This window comes from Zingiber officinale, chromosome 3B (genome assembly GCF_018446385.1).
Source record: "Zingiber officinale cultivar Zhangliang chromosome 3B, Zo_v1.1, whole genome shotgun sequence".
NCBI classification, from domain to species: Eukaryota; Viridiplantae; Streptophyta; class Magnoliopsida; order Zingiberales; family Zingiberaceae; genus Zingiber; species Zingiber officinale.
Genome location: NC_055991.1, coordinates 7825392 through 7846189, shown reverse-complemented (window position 1 = coordinate 7846189; position 20798 = coordinate 7825392). Strand labels below are relative to the sequence as shown.

General features: G+C 34.3%; 1 protein-coding gene and 1 long non-coding RNA gene across 2 annotated transcripts; one reads left to right on the top strand and one right to left on the bottom strand.

Moving 5' to 3' along the window:
* The first annotated feature begins 3036 nt into the window (after positions 1 to 3036).
* Positions 3037 to 3597, top strand: LOC122054650. Its single transcript, XM_042616096.1, has one exon. It carries the CDS (start codon positions 3037 to 3039, stop codon positions 3595 to 3597), a length of 561 nt encoding a protein of 186 aa, XP_042472030.1.
* A 14108-nt stretch (positions 3598 to 17705) lies between these two features.
* Positions 17706 to 18847, bottom strand: LOC121968057. The gene is made up of 3 exons (XR_006107909.1): positions 18461 to 18847; positions 18338 to 18370; positions 17706 to 17817 (listed from the first exon to the last, which is right to left on the bottom strand). It is a non-coding gene; the product is annotated as an uncharacterized LOC121968057 (long non-coding RNA).
* Positions 18848 to 20798: the final 1951 nt, after the last annotated feature.

Below are 20798 nucleotides of genomic sequence, written 5' to 3'. Positions count from 1 at the left end.
TCGTCTCCTTGTTGAAAACTATCAGCTTCTTCAAACAATAGATAGTTGGTAATCTAAAATTGTCTATCATCCCAGATGCTGTTCATCCAGATTTTACTATTCTAACCCCTCAATATGCTTTAATTTCTTATAAATTCATGGCTGCTCCTCTTGGGCACCATCCTGTTCAGAAGAAAAGAGGAGGACGTATCCTATGATAACTTTTAAGGTGCATTTAAATCATTGTAACTGAGGTTTTCTATTTCTTTTTTCTTACTACATGTATCGATGATTATTTTAAGAGAGACTTCCATTCACAAAAGGGATTATAGATTGGTGAAGTACTTCATTATTCAAATTTTATAGGTGACCTAATGCAAATTTTGATTGTACACTGTGGGTTTCACAAACTTGTGATAGTGGTTCTTGGTGTTGGAGTTGTTGGGTTTTACATTTGTTGAAGAATTGGTGGTTTTGATCTCTAAGGGTGGATATTTCATGCATTAAATTGATACATAGTCAATCTTTTTGGGATTGGTTCAGGTTTGATTTATATCCCGTGAAATTGGTAATTAAATTAAACCCATCAATAATTATATCACATAAGAACCATAATTTTTAACATGTGTTCGGTCATTGTCTTTATTTTTCATTTAGGAATGTTAGACATTATAATTAGTTCCCAAGTAAATATTATGTTATTGAGTAGATTAGCAGCTAATATGTATTTAATGATTTTTTTAATTAAAATTGAGTTTAAATTGAGGTAAATCAAAACTGAAATAGCTTTGGCTGATACTTCTAAACTGGAAAAAAAAAATCAATTTGGATTTAAAAAATATGCTATTATTCAAAACAAAGCACATGAGCTTTACACTTTCACTAATCAAATGGTAGCATAGGATCCAAAGGCTTTAGGGTTCAGAAAAGAAAAATTATAAATTAGAATGCCATTCTGATTTTTGCTCATGATTCTGCTCTTCTTGAATTGTAATATTTACTAAAGAAATTATTAAGATTGCTCTTCGTTTCAGTTTTGAGACATCTAAGGGAATATTGCTCCCCATAAACTTCTTCTTCTTCTTTGATTTGTCCTCCTAATCGGTCCCATTGCTACATGTTATTTCGATCAATACTCACATAAAACTCAGTAGAGAGTCAAGATCTATGACTAAGAGCATGCTCCAGTTGGTCGATAAATTCCATCTTGGTAGCTTTTTTTGCATGATTATGTTGCTATCTTCAATGCAGATTGGATTTACATAGACATGGTCCATTGGAAAAACATCTTTCCATTAATTTCTGTTTGTCATACTCAACTTTGCATAGGCAAAAAGAAGGTGGTCACACAGCTATTAACTGCAGGTGGATATCAGAATATCCACCTCTTAAAGTTTCTGTCCCTCCAGGTCGATCATACAAATAATTCCCAACGTCCTTATGCAAGGAAGGTAAATTACAGTATTAAACAACCTCCTAAATGTGTGAACTTATTTCCTAAGAGAATGAATCCCAAAAAATTCAAAATCTTTCCTCTGTAATGCAAATTTATAATCTAAGTATGGATTTAGTTACGCCTGTGGAGGCAATTCCCGTGTGACTCTTTTATAGCAAAAGAGGATTATGTTCACTTAACGTATTCTTCATAATTTTTTCAGATTATGTGAAAGAAGATAAATTATAGAATCAATTTATAGTGACTGTTAAGTAGTTAGGAGACGAAAAGAGTATTTTATAGAGGATATGTGTTGTAAATTGATCTTTGTCGCACCCTTTGGAGATAATTCCCGTGTGACTTTTGAGTTGCACTAAGGTTGATTTCTAGGTTTTATTTAATTGCTAACTATAGTTTGACTATTGAAAAATTAAAGTTTGGTTGCCGGTGAGGGGGTGTGGGTTTGTCCCTCTCAAGCAGCTCGATGGAAAGTTCGAGTCGAACTGAAATGGACTCGATGGGCTTTGATTATGATGGGGATTTTCGATCAACTATCTCGTGATATATTAATAATTTGTGATACGATTTGATAATACATTTAATGCTCAGTCATTGTCACATCTAATGTGGGATTGGCTACCGCATTAATGTGTCTAACAAATGATTCGAATTTCACCGAGGTCTAACCAATGTCCATCATTTTGTATTGTTTCTTCAGTCTCTTTCAAGGAATTAAGAACCTCTTTAAGTTGATGAAGATCTCTAATAAATAAATATATATATATATTAAATTTGTACCTAGTATTCAATTTTCCAGACTTATGAATTGGATGATGGATCTAATTCTATGAAAACTTCAATAAATTGTCAGGCTAAATTCAGAAATACATATACTGAACGGTCCAACAATCTAATATTCTAAGTTTGTCATTTGAAAATTTTAGAATATCAATCAAACCGTGAAGACTTAAGAGATAACATGAACTTCTTGTAGTTACACCATGGATCTCCATTCAACTTTGTAAAGATTTATTGAATCTAACATTTACCCTTAATTAATATTAAATTACCATGTTTAATCTTTAATTAAGTTCCACCCTATCTAACACATGTCTACCCATGCAAAATTGAAACTTTGTCACTTTCTTTCCTAATTAGTTGGGTCTCTAATAGAGAAAGCTGGTCATTAGCAAACACATTGTCTTAAGGAGTTGGCTTAGAATAAACAGATCAACGGGTTGACTAGATTTATATATAATTTTCCGTACTAATAATGATAGATTTATTAAGTAAACGCTTTTTATCTTGTTTACTTGGGAGAAAATTAAACATTTATTAAGCACGGTGAGTTGGGCGCACTCTATTGATTGTTATTAATTAAGCATTCATTTACCACGCCCTCAAATTCTTCGCACGACTTCAATCCCATTAATTACACGTCACCGATGCTCCTCCCGCGTCACACCGACTCGAGCGGCTTGCCTCGCGATTCGTGCCGGATCGCCCAATCCGACGACTGCGGGCTACGGATCACGATAAGTTTGAATGCTCTGGAGGCGCACCGGAAGGCGATGCTCTGATGTCTTATTGCGTCCTCTGTTTTCCTCTGTTTTCTAGACGAGATGTGGCCGCCGCTCTCCGCCTTCGAAGGCGGCGGAGCGCCGGCGAATTCGGGGCCGCTCCCCCGGCGGAGCTTCTATCTCGACAGCGGTGGATCCTCCGACGGGAACCAGGCTTCCCCCTACCTCCCTTCCTTCTCCTCCGTGCCCTTCTCCTGGGAGCGCCGCCCGGGCATCCCCAAGGCCGCCGTTGCCGCCGCCGCTGCCAGCGGCCCCCTCCTCCGCCTGCCTCCCGGCACCGCCGGCTACCACAGGAAGCGCACCGCCTCCGACGCCGCCGGCGACGAGGACCCCTTCGCCGTCGCGCTGGCGGAGTGCGCCAAGCGCCCGCCTGGACCCTCCATCGAGGAGCTCTTCACGCGGACCCGCTCCGCCTCGGCGCCCCGCAAAAGAGCCGCGCCGCAGTCGGCGGCGTGGTCGATCTCCGACCGCCTCGGCCTCCACGCCGCCTCGTGCAAGGCTACGTGCGCCATAGCCGACTCCGCCGTCTGCGTCCCCCGCCGCCCGGGTCCTCGAGGCGGCACCGCCTTGCCCTACGCTCTCTCGAGCCGCCGGGCCGGCTAACCGGAACCCGGTCCAGTGATAAGCATGCAATGTACGTTAGCGAAGCGTAATAATTGCACTGCATCTGACGTGTATTAATCAATAGCTAATGCTTTGTGGAATATTCTAGAGCATTTAATCAAAAAGCTTTGTGTTTATATATATATAATCTTTTTAAATTTCTAAAGATTTATAGATAATAAATTTTTATAATTTTTGTATTGAATAAATTGATTTATGAAATTACTCATATTTCGCAAATAAATCCAGGAGGTAGAAAAGGGCCAACTGACGACCATTTCTATTAAGGCCAGGCCCAGTTATACATCATTAAAAAAAAAATTGACTAAAGAAATACTTCTAGCTCTATTATTTCTATTAAGGCCCAGGCCCATCTATTATGAAGGGAGGTTAATGTTCATTGTAATAAAGCTGTATAAAAATGTAAAATTATGGAGTAGAAATTAGTAAATTAAATCATGTTAATAAAATACGGTTCCTTTAATAACTATTTAGTAAAATTAAATTAGGTTAATCTCTTTTGTTTTTGCATGAAAAATAATTTTAAAATTTATTAATAATTTTCTCTAATTATTTTTTATATAAAAAATATGTAAGTTGGCTTTAGTCCCATATTTTATGATTGTTAACACACCATAAGAGGAAACTTCTATACATGTAAATACCTTGAGTGACTCGTCCTCGTCAACCCGTCCCAGAGCTAAGAAGAGATAAATCACGGGCAGCTACTAATTTTTGGAATAGTGACTAGCACATAAGGAAAGTATTACCTCGACTTTACCGAGTTTCGAATCTCAGATCTTATTATGGCAATACTTCATGTGCTAGCCACTACACCCATCTAAGGAGACTCTTGGTACTCAATTTATGAGCTTTTATTAGGTAGATAAATTGCGAATATAATTCAAATAATAAATGTCTAAATTTCCTTGGATACGAATCTTCAATTTCTATGGTTAAAAGGGTTTGTAAACCCTAATCTAATGACACCTTAGTTAATTGATATTTATAATAATGTTGAAATGAAATTTTTATAAACCCTTCGTTTTTTTCATTCAAATAGTTACAAAATATATTGATGTTTTTTCGAAATGTAATATCCACAATACTAAGAGTATCTCCAATACAGCTTTTTTAACAGGTTTGTAAAGATGAAAAAGCTCAACAAAAAAGCTCTAATGAATGGAGATATAAGCTTTGAGGTTTTTATTTTAAGAGTAGGTTTGATATTTCAAACTTGTTTTTTTCTCTTGAAGATGAAGTCATTAATCATTGAAAAATTAATATTACATATTTGATTTTTTTAAAATCATTAAATATTTTATTTAATAGTTAAATTATACACTTTTCTTTTGAAAATAAATATATTTGGTAAGTTAAAAAAAAATACAAATGACTATAATTAAATTAAAATTCATAAGTTAATTAAATATTAAATAAAAAATACAAATTGAATTAAATTAAAAATCATAAGTTTATTAATTTATTAATTAAAAATTACAAATAAATTAATTTAAAGATGAGGATTAAATAAAATATTAAGTAAAAATTATATAGAGATATTAAATGAAAAAATAAAAATAAAGATGTATGATTTGTAATGTAGGACCCACAAATTAAGTAACTTACGCTGATAACGAGAATCTCCGATGCAAATTTTGTGAAAGATTTGTAAAATTGAAAAATCTAATTAAAAAGAGATTTTATGATTGTGTAAGTGAAGTTTAGGATTTTTAATTTAAAAATATATTTGAGTTTTTAAATCTATTTTTTTCTCTTGAAAGTGATTATTTCTAAATAATTAAAAATAAATTATTTGGTGTAATATTTAATTATAATATTTTATTTCATAAATAGTTAATAATTATTAAAATGATTTTTTTTCTTTTAAAAATAATTATATTTGAGATAAGTTAAAAATATAGAAATGATTATAATTAAACTAAAATCATAAATTTATTAATTAAAAATTATAAATAAATAAAATCAAAATCATAAATTAATTAAAATATTAAATGAAAAATATATAGATATATTAAATAAAAAATTAATAAATAACAATATATGATTATAATATAGGACACATACAAAAAATTGTATGGAAGTTTTTTCATTGTGAAGATATAGTAGATGTTTATGCTTGTGATGTGACATGATGTGGCATATTAAAAATTATAAAAAAGTTCATTGAAAGGTTTAACCATTGGAGATATTTTAAAAGCTTTTTATACTTGTGATATTCTATTGACGTGGCATATTGGAAACTACAAAAAAGCTTATTGAAAAGTTTAACCATTGGAGATGCCCTAACAATCAATATTGACATTAGACTATGTAAATTTATGGTAAACCCTTCGAACAATAGATTAAAATTGTAAATTTGTAATTGGACTAAAAAATTATTCGGTTGCTATAAATAATATTTTTTTTTGTAAAATATTATTCTGTTGCGCTAAATTAGGACACCCCTCAGATTGACGGTGACGGGGTCGACAGCCGGTCTTCTGCAGGTTTATCTCCCTTTCATTCCATCCCGACATCCCCTAGGGTTTTTATCATCCCGGATAGATTTGGTTGTTTAGAGCATCTCCAACCGGTGCCCTTTTACACCATTTTGGTGTAAAAAGGGCACCATATCCTCTCCAATGGTGACCCCAAAAATTGCACCAAAATGGTGCAAGTGAACAGTGCAGCACCATGCAAGCATGGTGCTGCACTGTTCACTTGCACCATTTTGGTGCAAGTAGAGATTTTTTTAATATAATATATCATAATAGGCAAGTTATATTTAAAATATTTTTAAATATTATAAATTAATATGATTTAATTTAATTGAATTTATTATATAAATTTTATATATTATAAATTTAATATATAAATTTCAATTAAATATATATTATAAATTTTAATATTTGTTATGTTGCTAAGATTATCAATATATTAAAATTTTAGTATGCTTATTAAATTATTTCTAACAAAATTATAAAAATACTAATTTTAATTTTCTTGTAACTAAAAACATAATATCATAAAAATTAATAGTAATTATTATCGTAATAAAAATATTTAACAAATTAATATGTATGTTGAATAATAAATTATAAGATGGAAAAATAGAATATTCTAAAGAATATTCCTTTTAGTGTAGGAAATGGTGTCTCATGGTTGGAGTTGGAAAAAATTTTGGTGCTCAAATGACACCAAATTGATGTTGAAAGTGCACCAAAATAGAGTTTGTGGTTGGAGATGGTCTTAGTGTCAATGGGTTTCTTCGAATCTAAATCTTTTGGATGTCCATTGCGGAGTTTCCTTTGCCAAGTTGAAGAAGTGAATCCTTAAATAACAAGTGCCTTTTCCGGTCATTATTTTATTTTTGTTCTTATATACAAAGGCAAGATTATATTTTTATGTGTGTTTTGGTTGGATTTTACTAAAGTTGAGTTCTTTATTTACAATATCGTCAAAAAATGTCTATAGGGATAAATGGTCACCCTGCTGTTGTCTCCAGAGCCGGTTTAGGGTGTATGATTCACCTTCTATGTTTTCTTTTAATTTGACGGAATGTTTACATTGGTTTGAGAAATGTATATTTGAGTTGGTTATGACAAGGTATTTGATGAAGGATTCGTTGATTTTACTTTATCTTTACTGATTCTTTCTCTCTCTTTTTTTATAAAAAAAAATCAATTTTGTTGTAAAATTTTGCATCAGGAAAAGATTGTCATTTTCCTTCTATAGGATGGCCTGGTCTTATACTTCGGTTTTGTGATGTGTATTTTTAACTTGTTGTGTGCTTTGGTAGATGATATTATGTATCCTCGAGCTCCAATTGCTCTGAGACTGTCTGGGCTTCTTCTGGTTGGCTGGTGTCGGCCTTTTAGCATGTCACGAGGCGCTCCAAATTAATTAAAATTGACACTCATTAAAATTAAAACAATGTGTTGTAGTAACGAGTCCCAAGTCATATTTTTCTCCAAGGATAACTAGTAAGTGTGTTCAACTTTAGAATTGGTTTCAATCAAATTACTACATCAACAAGATCAATTAAACTTCTCCATTTGATTCACATTGCAAACCGAATTATTTTACCATCAAAAATAAAATCAAAGAAGGTTCCTTCTCATCTAAACTTGATTTCATTCCACCTCATCAAGTTGTCCACAATTAAATTCGGATTCTTAAGTTTCATCTACTAAATGAGTCAATTAATAAACCTTCTATTCAAATCACAGTAACTAAGCATTCAACTCTCATATTAACAGTAGCATTTTAAATCTCAAGTCAAGCATTCATTATACTAGCATGTTCACAATTACAACAACTTCAACATTTGACTCAATCACACATCTTCAAATCATTCTCACCATCAACAAAAATGATACAAAGGTAAATCATGAAGCCCTTCTCGTGATCAATTCAACACCTAAACTACTTTACAGTCACTAAAATTAAAAGTCAATCCAACACTATTAAAGGAAAACCTAGTTAGTAGCTAGAAATTCAAATCAAAACACTAGCTAACACTTGTTAGTAACTAAACATTAATTAGTTTGAATCGAAATAAGGAAATCAGAATAGGAGATAGATTGAAAGACTAAATTAGTAGCTGAACATGGGGTTGAGAATGTAGGAATTCAAGAAATCAGAACTATAAGCAAGAAAATAGAATTGCAGAAAACAAGAAGTAGGAAAGAAATAGCTAGGAAAAGGAATCCGAACACAAAATCTGAAGAAACAAAAATGCAGAAATAATAAATTGCAGAATTAAATTCTAAACCATCTCTAATCTAATCTACTTTTCTAATGAGTCTTCCCTTGCCGTCACACAAGGAATCTGAATAGTGAAGGATCTCTCTATCACTGACTCAGTACCATCTCGTCCAGCACCGAAGAAATGCTTCCCGGAAAAGCTGGTGAAGATTAACACTGCCGAGCTTGAAATTCTGCAGATCTGAGGAATGCAGTCTCTGGATCGATGCTCTCTGATGGAGGCGAGCCATTGTCACCAAGGAATTCCTCCGATGATGGCTGAAACAGAGGAAATAATCGCACAGATCTGAGCTCCGGAGAGGAAATCGCCGGCGCGTGCAGAAGATCGAGACTTGGAAGCCAATGGATAGAAGCTCCAACGCCAACGAGAATCACTGAAAAGTAGATCTGGAGAAGGATGGGGAGGCTGCGGCGTCGCGCGAAGAAGATGACACTATGCTGGAAAAATCGCGACGCCGAGCTCACTGTAGCTTCTCACACGAAGCCCCTTTTAAATCTCCTCAGTTCAGATCCAACGGCCGAGAATCATCTGAGCTTGATCAACGGTGGAAAATGTCTCAAATCTGGATCCAAGTGTACTGATCTTCATCTACGGTCCAGATCTGCTCTCCCTTAGGTCGGATGAGCCGGATCTTCAACGGATGACCCAGATCTGCTTGATCTTCAACGGACGGTCCAGAACACTCCAAGGCTTGATCACTTCGTTTAGCCCTAGATTTGAGACCAAGTGTGGACTGATCTGATCGGGTCCATGACCCTTTTGATGCCTACAAAATAATACACAAATATTAGCACCATATACCATGAAATTAAACCAATTTGCAATTAAGTCCAAGATAAAATGAAATTATGAAATAAAGAATGAATATGAATTTAAGATATAAAAATACCATTAAAAACACGCATTACGAATCAAGATAATATAGCCAAAATCATGGTTATCAAATCCCCCACACTTAATCTTGGACGTCCCGTACAAGTCAAGAAAACTAAAAATCATCTCCACACAAATTTCCCTAGCAATACCTAGAAGATAGTAAAAAGAATTTAACTAAGATCATCTTAAAAGATCACAAACAATCATGAATACAATTCAAACAATAATCAGCATATATGGTAGTTTCAAACCAATTGAAGAATTAAGCAAGTTACAATCTCACAAGGTATTCACCTATTCTAGCCCTCACACTCAAAACATGTATTAGTAGAGCTCACTCAATGCAACTCACAACATTTCACTACCATAAGCTTGCTTATTTTCTAATTCTCCACCACTATAAACATAGCATACATGAATCAAAAGGATTTAATCATCAAGAATTGAAATGGAAGCAAAAAGAACAATGGAAGTAGATAAAATGGCAAAAGAAAAGAATTTTCATGAAAAATTAAGGAGATAAGAGTATTGGAGGAATATACTTGATGAGTTGACCAATTTGATGTAAAAAGAGATGAATACCATTTGTCATTACCAATTCAACATATCAAGCTAACCTCTCCTTCAATTTGATGGCAAACAAAGAATCTTGATACTCTATCTTCCACTTGATACTCTCTTGAATGTGCCATTTTTTCCTTTCTTCACTGTTTTTACTGTTTTTCCCCTTCATTCCATAACTTTGAAAGCTCAAATAATCCCAAATCAACTAATGGAGAAGAGCTCCCTCCCCCACACTTAAAGTATTGTCCGTCTCGGAAAATAGAATACAATATGTGTCCAAAACTTGAAGTCTTCCAAGTCACTGTCTTACTTCAATCAATCTACAGATTTTCCTCTCTGCTGCTCTATCTTTGTTTTCTGTTTTCTGTGGGTTTTAATTCTGCATCTCCTGCCCATACTTAATTCAAATTAAAATCCAGCAGGAGCTCATTTGATACTTCTTTAATGACTAATGTGTGCCAATTTTCTCTCCTAATTGCTACATGGTATCAACCTCACCCCTTTTTCTAACAATTCCTGACATTTACTCTCTAAGATTTAGAAACTGAACACTCAAAAGCATTTGTTTCACAGAGTTATGGTAGAGGAATCACCCATTGTGATGTCAAGCTTGTCTTTCCAGAAAAATATTGTTGCAGTAATCTCAGCTGCAATTCCATCAATTGAATTGTAGGCAATGCTTTTACCCATGTAATACCACATGTATAAAATGAAACACTGTCAAAACCCATCTTAAGTTCATTTCTAAAGTTACCAAACTCAGGAAGTTCTTTGTTGACAGTTCACATACACAAGTTACATTGTATCATTTTCTGAAATTCTGATAAGACAATCAGATTTAAGGAATTCCAACCAAATCTGAATTCTGTTTCCAATTAACTCACTCTTCTTTTTCAACTTTCAGAAACCTGGAATTCTGAAATTACTGCCCAACAACATACCATATAAAACAGCAATATCAATTCAGGAGTCAAGGATTCAAACTTAGCAACTCTTTGCATACGAATGGAGAGACCAATTAAATTAGTTCTTGTCCATGATCAGCTTCCTCACTAGCAAACAAAGTCAATCTGATTGACTATCACTTCATAATATTCAGATGTTTTGGTCTCTTCTTCATGGATTTAAAAAGTTAATGACCAAAACAACACTTTAACTATGATACAATACTGACCTTCACATAAAGTCACAGTAGAGTTTCAAAATCCGTCACTTAGCAAAATGTAACATGCAAATCTTGTCATTTCCATATCAAACTACACAAGATTTGCATTCCCTGCACTCAAAATTTTAGAAATCTGTCCATTCAAAATGCTACTTCTAATATTTGATACTTCTTGATACAAAAGTGAGCTTGATATTTTGATTTCTGATTTTTCTTGAACAGCAAATGTCATTCGTGTCTTGGACATCTTCAAGATTTGCTTCACTTTGTATCACTGATTAACCAAAGCAAAATCTTAAGCACACAGCTCCTTGAAACTAATTTCTCAGCACACCACAGAATCAACAAACAGAACTGCCATAGCAGGATACAATTTCAATCTTTCTAAATCTATTTCAGCAGCTCCACTCTTTTATTCATTTTCAGTACCTTGAAAAGATATAGCTTCCTTTTTCAAATTATGGTTCTTGATCTCCTATCCATTTCTGTATTCAAATCTGTGGAGCTTCAATGGTGAAATTCTGTTAACAAAATTAAGCTTCAAGATTTCAGAGAATGCAGCTTCATAATCTGTTTGTAAGCAACTTGATTTAGTTTCAATTCCAGATTTCACAGCTTCTGAATTCCTAAACAGATTCAGCAAATGTGTTCCTTAACACTTTTATTCTTGATACTGCTATGAACTTTTGATACACCACTATCTCCACACTAACTGTATTTGTTCCCTATCTACTTTCTGCAACTTCTTTAGCTTCCATTTCTGAACATCATGAGTGTTCTGAATTGAGCTTGTTTCTGCAGTGGCACATCTAAATCAATCACCTTGTGTCAACTTCACATTGTTTAGTTACCAAAAATCTCAATTCCTTTCATCTAGATTCTTAAGATCTCTATTGATGCATACTTCACAGAATTCCTCAGCAATTCTAAACTGTTACAACTTATTCCCCCAAATAGCACAGAAATGACCCACTAACAAAAATTCTGCTCTCACATTAAATGCATCAATTATTGACACACGACAAAACAACCAACCTCAATCAAAGACTAAATATCTCCCCCACACTTGAATCTTTGTTCATCTATTCAATCCAACTCATCAAGAATTCAACCAACACTCCCAATGAAATAATGGCAAGCAAAGATAATCAAGGGTTTGAATGCTAGATGAAATGAAAATGTGTAAAGAAAATTGTAGGAAGAATGAATTGGAATTTATGAGGAAACAAAAATTGAGAACAATCCTTTATTTCCATGTATACTTACGCTATTGTGACCTTGAAAAGAAGTAAAGCAAGTTCTAGAGTTCAATTATTGTAAGCGCATGCCACACAAAAATAAAATAGTGTTTAGCCTTAAAGTGGCCCTCACTAGGTATTTTAATGCAACAAGCTCAATCAATCAAATTGGAATCCTCCACCAAATTAACCAATATCATGTGAGAAAAGCATTCAATCATGTCACAATGACCTAAAATTGATGATCAAATTTAAGAGACTTTTACCATCTTAAAAGTATCACTAAACAATTCATGGAGACTTTTATTCAAAAATGACATGCTATGTAAACAAAATGCAAAGTATGAAAACAAAGTGTGGAAATAAAATGCAATTGCTAAGTATGAAAATAAAGAAACGTATGAAGCAAGAATTTATGAACAAAGCATGAATTAAAATGCAAAAGAAAGTGAAATTGGAACCAACTCCCCTTCATTCCGGTGGTCGAAGAAGATTGAGAAGAAGAATCCATCCCAGAAGTGGAGTATCTTTGATTGCAATCAACTTCTTTTTATTCTTCATTTTTCCATTGCAAATTCTTTCTGGAGGTCTGAGGCGGTTCAGTGTAAGCATCCACTCCGGAAGCTTATGTTCTCCTACAACATCAATCAAAGAAAACGTCTCCCACACGCATGTGGGATAAAAAGAAGATAGGAGAATATTAGTATGGATAGGAAATATGTCAAGAAATGAATCACAACTAATAAAATCAACAAATGGTACCTCTATTAAATTTTCTGATGAATCACAAATAATACTCACCTTTTCTTCTTGAAAGGTACCTTGAGTGGTGATTGTTACCTCCTTTTCATCAATAAATGGCTCAAGCTCTGTTTCTGGTGAATGTTCATCCTCATGTAGTGATTCTTGGGTGCTCGGCTCCATAGCACAAGTCCCTACACTTACATCTTCAATTCTTGGTGATTCTTGAGGTAACGCTTCCAGTAAGCATTCCCCTACACTTAAATCATCTTCAAAGAAATGTTCAGAACCTGAATCACTATCAACATTTTCAACAACAAAATCAATAGGATCAGAAATTTGCATAATTACATCATCATCACAAAAAGTATTAGAAAAATCATGTGAATCAATGGAAGTAGGGTCAGGCCTGACAGAATCGCTACTTTCCATCTCTCCACTGGAATTCTGTGCTTGCAGCTGATTGATGGTTGATTCAATTTGATCTATCTGACTCTGTATGTTCTGTATCCTTGCAAATTGTTGTTCTTGATGTTCACTCATTTGTTGCATAATCTCCTTGAGTTTCCATGTTGACTCATCCATCTGAGATTCGTTTTGTTGAAAAAAATTTGGCATAAAATTTGTTGAAACTTCCTGGAACCCATATGAACTTTGGAAAGCTGGATATGGTTCAAAAAAATGGTCCTTGTGCACTTTCATACCTGAAACATGAATTATCCACCCAATTAGCATTAAAACTATTTGAAAATGACTCATACCTATTTTGTTGATCCAAATTTGGGTAAAACTGATACTCAGGTTGAAAACACTGATAATTCTCCATTCCACCTCCAAAATTCTGAAAATATGGATCCATGCTAAAGAAATCTCCTGTTCTTCACTACAACACTCAAAAATCAAGATTAGAAGACTCAAGAGCATAAAGTTTCAAACACATGAAAGTATGGACAGTAAAAGCACTTAAAAATTCAAGAATAAACCAACATGAAAATACAAAAAGAAATAAGCAATCAAATCAATCAAGATGCTAACAAATAAAATCACTCAATGATCAATCTAAAATTAAACACACATTGCTAGTTAATTTCCCCGGCAACGGCGCCAAAATTTGGTGTCGGCCTTTTAGCATGTCACGAGGCGCTCCAAATTAATTAAAATTGACACTCATTAAAATTAAAACAATGTGTTGTAGTAACGAGTCCCAAGTCGTATTTTTCTCCAAGGATAACTAGTAAGTGTGTTCAACTTTAGAATTGGTTTCAATCAAATTACTACATCAACAAGATCAATTAAACTTCTCCATTTGATTCACATTGCAAACCGAATTCTTTTACCATCAAAAATAAAATCAAAGAAGGTTCCTTCTCATCTAAACTTGATTTCATTCCACCTCATCAAGTTGTCCACAATTAAATTCGGATTCTTAAGTTTCATCTACTAAATGAGTCAATTAATAAACCTTCTATTCAAATCACAGTAACTAAGCATTCAACTCTCATATTAACAGTAGCATTTTAAATCTCAAGTCAAGCATTCATTATACTAGCATGTTCACAATTACAACAACTTCAACATTTGACTCAATCACACATCTTCAAATCATTCTCACCATCAACAAAAATGATACAAAGGTAAATCATGAAGCCCTTCTCGTGATCAATTCAACACCTAAACTACTTTACAGTCACTAAAATTAAAAGTCAATCCAACACTATTAAAGGAAAACCTAGTTAGTAGCTAGAAATTCAAATCAAAACACTAGCTAACACTTGTTAGTAACTAAACATTAATTAGTTTGAATCGAAATAAGGAAATCAGAATAGGAGATAGATTGAAAGACTAAATTAGTAGCTGAACATGGGGTTGAGAATGTAGGAATTCAAGAAATCAGAACTATAAGCAAGAAAACAGAATTGCAGAAAACAAGAAGTAGGAAAGAAATAGCTAGGAAAAGGAATCCGAACACAAAATCTGAAGAAACAAAAATGCATAAATAATAAATTGCAGAATTAAATTCTAAACCATCTCTAATCTAATCTACTCTTCTAATGAGTCTTCCCTTGCCGTCACACAAGGAATCTGAATAGTGAAGGATCTCTCGATCACTGACTCAGTACCATCTCGTCCAGCACCGAAGAAATGCTTCCCGGAAAAGCTGGTGAAGATTAACACTGCCGAGCTTGAAATTCTGCAGATCTGAGGAATGCAGTCTCTGGATCGATGCTCTCTGATGGAGGCGAGCCACTGTCACCAAGGAATTCCTCCGATGATGGCTGAAACAGAGGAAATAATCGCACAGATCTCATCTCCGGAGAGGAAATCGCCGGCGCGTGCAGAAGATCGAGACTTGGAAGCCAATGGATAGAAGCTCCAACGCCAACGAGAATCACTGAAAAGTAGATCTGGAGAAGGATGGGGAGGCTGCGGCGTCGCGCGAAGAAGATGACACTGTGCTGGAAAAATCGCGACACCGAGCTCACTGTAGCTTCTCACACGAAGCCCCTTTTAAATCTCCTCAGTTCAGATCCAACGGCCGAGAATCATCTGAGCTTGATCAACGGTGGAAAATGTCTCAAATCTGGATCCAAGTGTACTGATCTTCATCTACGGTCCAGATCTGCTCTCCCTTAGGTCGGATGAGCCGGATCTTCAACGGATGACCCAGATCTGCTTGATCTTCAACAGACGGTCCAGAACACTCCAAGGCTTGATCACTTCGTTTAGCCCTAGATTTGAGCCCAAGTGTGGACTGATCTGATCAGGTCCATGACCCTTTTGATGCCTACAAAATAATACACAAATATTAGCACCAAATACCATGAAATTAAACCAATTTGCAATTAAGTCCAAGATAAAATGAAATTATGAAATAAAGAATGAATATGAATTTAAGATATAAAAATACCATTAAAAACACGCATTACGAATCAAGATAATATAGCCAAAAATCATGGTTATCATTGGCCTTCTCAGAATATACTCATGGAAGATGAATTATCTGTTTCAGGACTGTAACAGGATGTTGGCTAATATATGGGCGGTCGTTGCTTTGATACAAGTCAATTTACCAGCAAATGCAGATAAAGCTCCATTTGAGTCTATAACATTACTTGAGACCTTTAACCTTGATGCATTGGAGTTAGATGAATCAATCAATCCTACTGAGTATGTAATTTTTCACCTTAGATTGTATAGGGAATTCAAGTGGTTGTTAGCTCTTTATAATTATTTACTTTGTTCATATATTTTTGATACAGTGGCCCAGACAATCACCAAAAAGATTATCAGCAAATAACTTTGGCAGGTCAGTAAACTTTTTTGATTAAAAAAAGGTGATGTGCAAGATAGGAGTTTGCTAACAATCATAATCATGGCAATGGTTCTTTGCAACCTTTCAATGTCAACAATAATATTCGAGAATTTCAAGAAATTGAGATTATGCGTGAAATAACTTGGATCCTGAGAGCCAGTTAAAGTTGGATAACACTAGCAATGGTGTTGAATTACATGATCATTCTACATCAGTAACAAAGAGAAATCATAGTCTTGATCCAATACTTGAAGATATTTTGGTTTTTGGAGACGAACCTGCCTTCAACATCTCATGCCAAACCACCAATATCTACATTTGATTCCAACATTGCTAACAGGGAGATATCTTCTGGTTAGATTTTTTTGTTCTCTGATATATATTTTTCTATATTTTTTTTTTCTGGTTGATCAGCTTAACAATCAATCATTTTTATTAGTGTATGATAATATTGTTTGTGATTCATCCTATTTTTTCTATTCATTGGTTGTTTGGTAGGTCAAGCCACCTCACTTGGAGCTGGAGCTTTAGAATGGAAACAAATGAGAAGAATGGAAAACATTCATATGATGAGAAAATTGTATTGGCAAATGTGTAAGTATCACTAAATTTTTTTACAGAACTTTTGTGGTTTTATCTGTCGTATCAACTAAGTAATCTAACTTTATCACTGCCACTTTATAAACAAAGTTTCCATGAGGGCAATGCTGCAAGAGAGTTAACTTTGTGGATTTTGTAACTCCTTCTACCACAAAATTTTCCATGAGGGCAATTCTTTAATTATCTTTAATGAAATTACTCGACAAAGATTAATGATCTTTAATTTAACTTCCAAATTCCATTTCTTGAAGATATTTATGTTACTTGTCACAATATTTAAGATTTCAAGTATTCTTATCATTATTCTTTGTTATTACATATGGATTTTCACTTTTTAGCTATATAATCGATGAAAGAATTTTTGAGGAACACTACAAAAACCTAAGTCAATTAATGCTACCCACGCCAACCAAAAAGATAGCTTCCACAATACTTTAGGGTTAAAATATTACTGCTGATAGTATGATTTTTAATCATATTCAATCATTGTAATTTTCCTATTTCTTTATTAACAAACTGTGGTTGCAAGGTATCTTATTGACCGAGTTGTCAAAATATGAGTTTATAGAGTTGCATGATTCATGATTTAATACAATTTATATTCACAAATTCACAATTTTTGACATGAACCTTGATTGGCAATGTTGCTTGTTATTTTCTAAGTTTCAATAATTTAGGTTGGACCTTTAAATTTTGATAATCATTTGGGTCTTTGTTCGAACATGCGATACCCTTTGGCATGCTACAATGCACATCAAGATGAATTGAAAAATATATTTTATTTTTTTAGTTTGTGTAAATACAACATAATGTTAAAACTGTACCATTCTAAATGGGACGCAAAGACCCAAGTTAGGTACATACTTACATTCTTTTCTTTTGTCTTGTTCATCTCTTTCCTCTTTCCCTTTCCAATTTGTCGTCGGCACCATACATTGGAATAGCTGCACAACTAAAATAATATTGTTCAATCATATAATGAAGTCTTTTGAACCTTGAACAAAATCATATGCTCTAACAATTGCAAATGATGTTTTTTAAAAATGATGCTATTTGTTCATTAGTGTTAATAATAGAATGGTTGTAGAATATTCTTACATGATTAATTTAATTTTTTGTAAACATCATGGATTGAAATTGGTTTTATACACCATACAATCTGTTTTTTTTAGAGACATGAAAAAACAACTGGAAGACACTACTAAATTAGTTTGCAAGCAGAGGAATCTTCCATGTTCAGTGCTAGATCTCAATGATCAAGTATTTCATGAGCCACTGTTATGTGGTTAGTTTTCTTTTCTTTTTTTGTCATTTTGACAATTTTGAGTTATAATATGATCCTTAGTTGGAATCAAACATATATGCAGGGATATGGAGTAATAATCTCCAGGAGGTTTTTTCTAGATCCTTTCCTCTTCAAAGCAACAATTCTAGTCATATGGAAGTTTCATCAGAGCTTGCAAATGAATTACCTCATGTTGCCTCAGAGGATCTGCAAAAAGGGCCTGAACAACAAAATAATTTGGATGGGGAGATTGAGCGACATAGTGAAAGAAATACAGAACCAGAACAAGAAGACAAGCTGAATGCAATACCTGAGAATTCTCGATTCGATTTGCATACTGATATCCAACCAGAACAACAGGATGAGTGGAATCTAATACCTGAGAATCCTCGATTTGATATGCATACTGGAGAAAATATAAATGAAACAATACTAACACCCTCCGGAGGAGTAGATATGACTCCCTTTAACACCACAACAGCTGGTTCAATTCATGATTTTGATAAGACTTTTGATACAGAGATATTGTCCACAGTTGAGAGTTTTACTGGGACTGAAGCAACTAGTTATGCAATTGGAGCTAACTTATTTTCTTTGGAGTAAGAACCACTTCAAAATAGTATGATCAGAATTCCAAGTTTGTTGCTATCTGTGGAGGAAGTAAGTTCCTTAGTAGAAGAATCTTAGTGACACTACTGTCCATGTTTTTCTTTTCTTAAGATTGTTTCATACTAATAAGCACCTCTAGTCGGCACCGGCCTCCTCTTGCTCGCCGTCATGTCCTTCAACGGTGGCATCTTTATGGATGTCGGATTCCAGCTCTTCATGAAACTATGTGGGTTCCGCATTTGTAATTATGTTTGGCAGGCTAATAAGTCATCAGATAAAGAATGGAAAAAAAACATACTTAATGATCAATCTCATATGTAATTGCCTAATTGGAATAAGAGAAGCAATTTTATTTTCATAGTAGCTCTATAATACATCATCTACATGAATTAGGTCGACACTTGAATGATTAAGAGGCACATTGTTGTGTGCAACCATAATATTGTCCAAAGTAAAGATGACAACCTTAGTTTCTGATCCAATTAGACATATTTTGGCTAACCATCCTAATCCTTCTATTCTATTTATCTTTTGGATCTTGCGCAAGGTCCCGGGGAAGGGTTGAATCTCATTAGGTCCTTATCTTGCATTTTACAAGAGGTTGTTTTACAATTCGAACGTGTGACCTCAAGGTCACATGGCAACAACCCCCTTCATCACATATCATCATAATGTAACTTAAACCTTGAGCTTACTTAAATTGTTAGCTTATTGCATATCTTTGTGAATTTGTTAGGCCACATGATTTCCATTCTCTGTAATCCTGAATCACTTGTGTAACATAGCACAACCTTTTTCTCAAAGATCAAGGATATGATTCTTTCTTATTTTTTCCAATCCCAAATTTCAAGTCAATATTTTGTGAAACTAGTTTATTAAATGATATAGAAAATATCGAGCAACTTAAATTTTCAGTTATCTAATTGAGCTTTGTCGTATATTTTGAAAGATCCATACTCTTCTAGTTGTTAAACCAATATATAAAAATGTTTTGCTTGTTTGTTATAGCTTAGTGTTTTTATGTTTGTGCTTCACAAAGGTTATTCCACAGGCAGGTGCATCTTTGGAGTCATTAGCTAAAGGTGCAGTGTGTTTTTCCAGAGGTTCGCCCTTAGAGAATTGCCGGACCATTGCTATACCTCAGCAGGGGCAGCGTCTCATATGATCGAATGCGAGGAGCTTTCTACATTGAATTCTAACAAAGCTAACAACATAAAAGGGAAATATTCGGAATCCTGGAAAAGGAAAGTGAAGAGTGTGAGAAGCTTTTACTATGCCAAGAGAAAGTGAATAGGGCCTATCAGTATGATTTCAAAGATAATGTTTCACTAAAGTTAGTTGACAAAGAACAATCGAACAGTGAGTTTTTGGAGGAGAATCTACCTCCATTCCGTGTCTCTAATGATGATCTTGAAGATAAATTGATCCATCCATTGCCTACTGATGACTCATAGAAAGTGAGAATTATGATGTTATTCAAGAAAACAATAGCATGGGCATACATGTTCCTGGATCAGGAGACAGTCCATTGGGTTGGATGTTCATCTGCAGTCCCTGTTATGTCTACTTTTTTAGGGGAAACTAGAAACATTCCCTCGAAGATAACATCGATAAATTAGGATGCAGTAATATGTCCTTAAATGCTACTATGGGTGATGTTATCTCTGAAGTTGGATTAAATAAGTTCTCCTAGTGACTCACATGAAGATTATCTAGCTAATTCAAATGATCCAAAAGATATATAGAACTTGGATGGTTTCTTGAAGCAAGCAACAAAGACAGTTGTATCTTCAGAAGTCTCACTTACTGCTGAACATCATCAAGGACCTCTAATTTGCACATTGAACACAGAGGACCCCTGATACACCATGCAATGATGTCCTTCCTTTACCTACTCAAACAGTGAAGAGACTTTGAGTGTCCTTTAGGAGATTTTGGCGAAATATAATACAGGAACACCTGCTAAACCCACAACCAATTGTGTCTAGCACTGCATTACTGCCTTCTTTATTGCATACCCATAATAGGATTATTGCACT

Bases quoted from the DNA above. Each gene is read 5' to 3' on its own strand.
- LOC122054650 (XM_042616096.1), top strand. From the start codon at position 3,037: ATGTGGCCGCCGCTCTCCGCCTTCGAAGGCGGCGGAGCGCCGGCGAAT.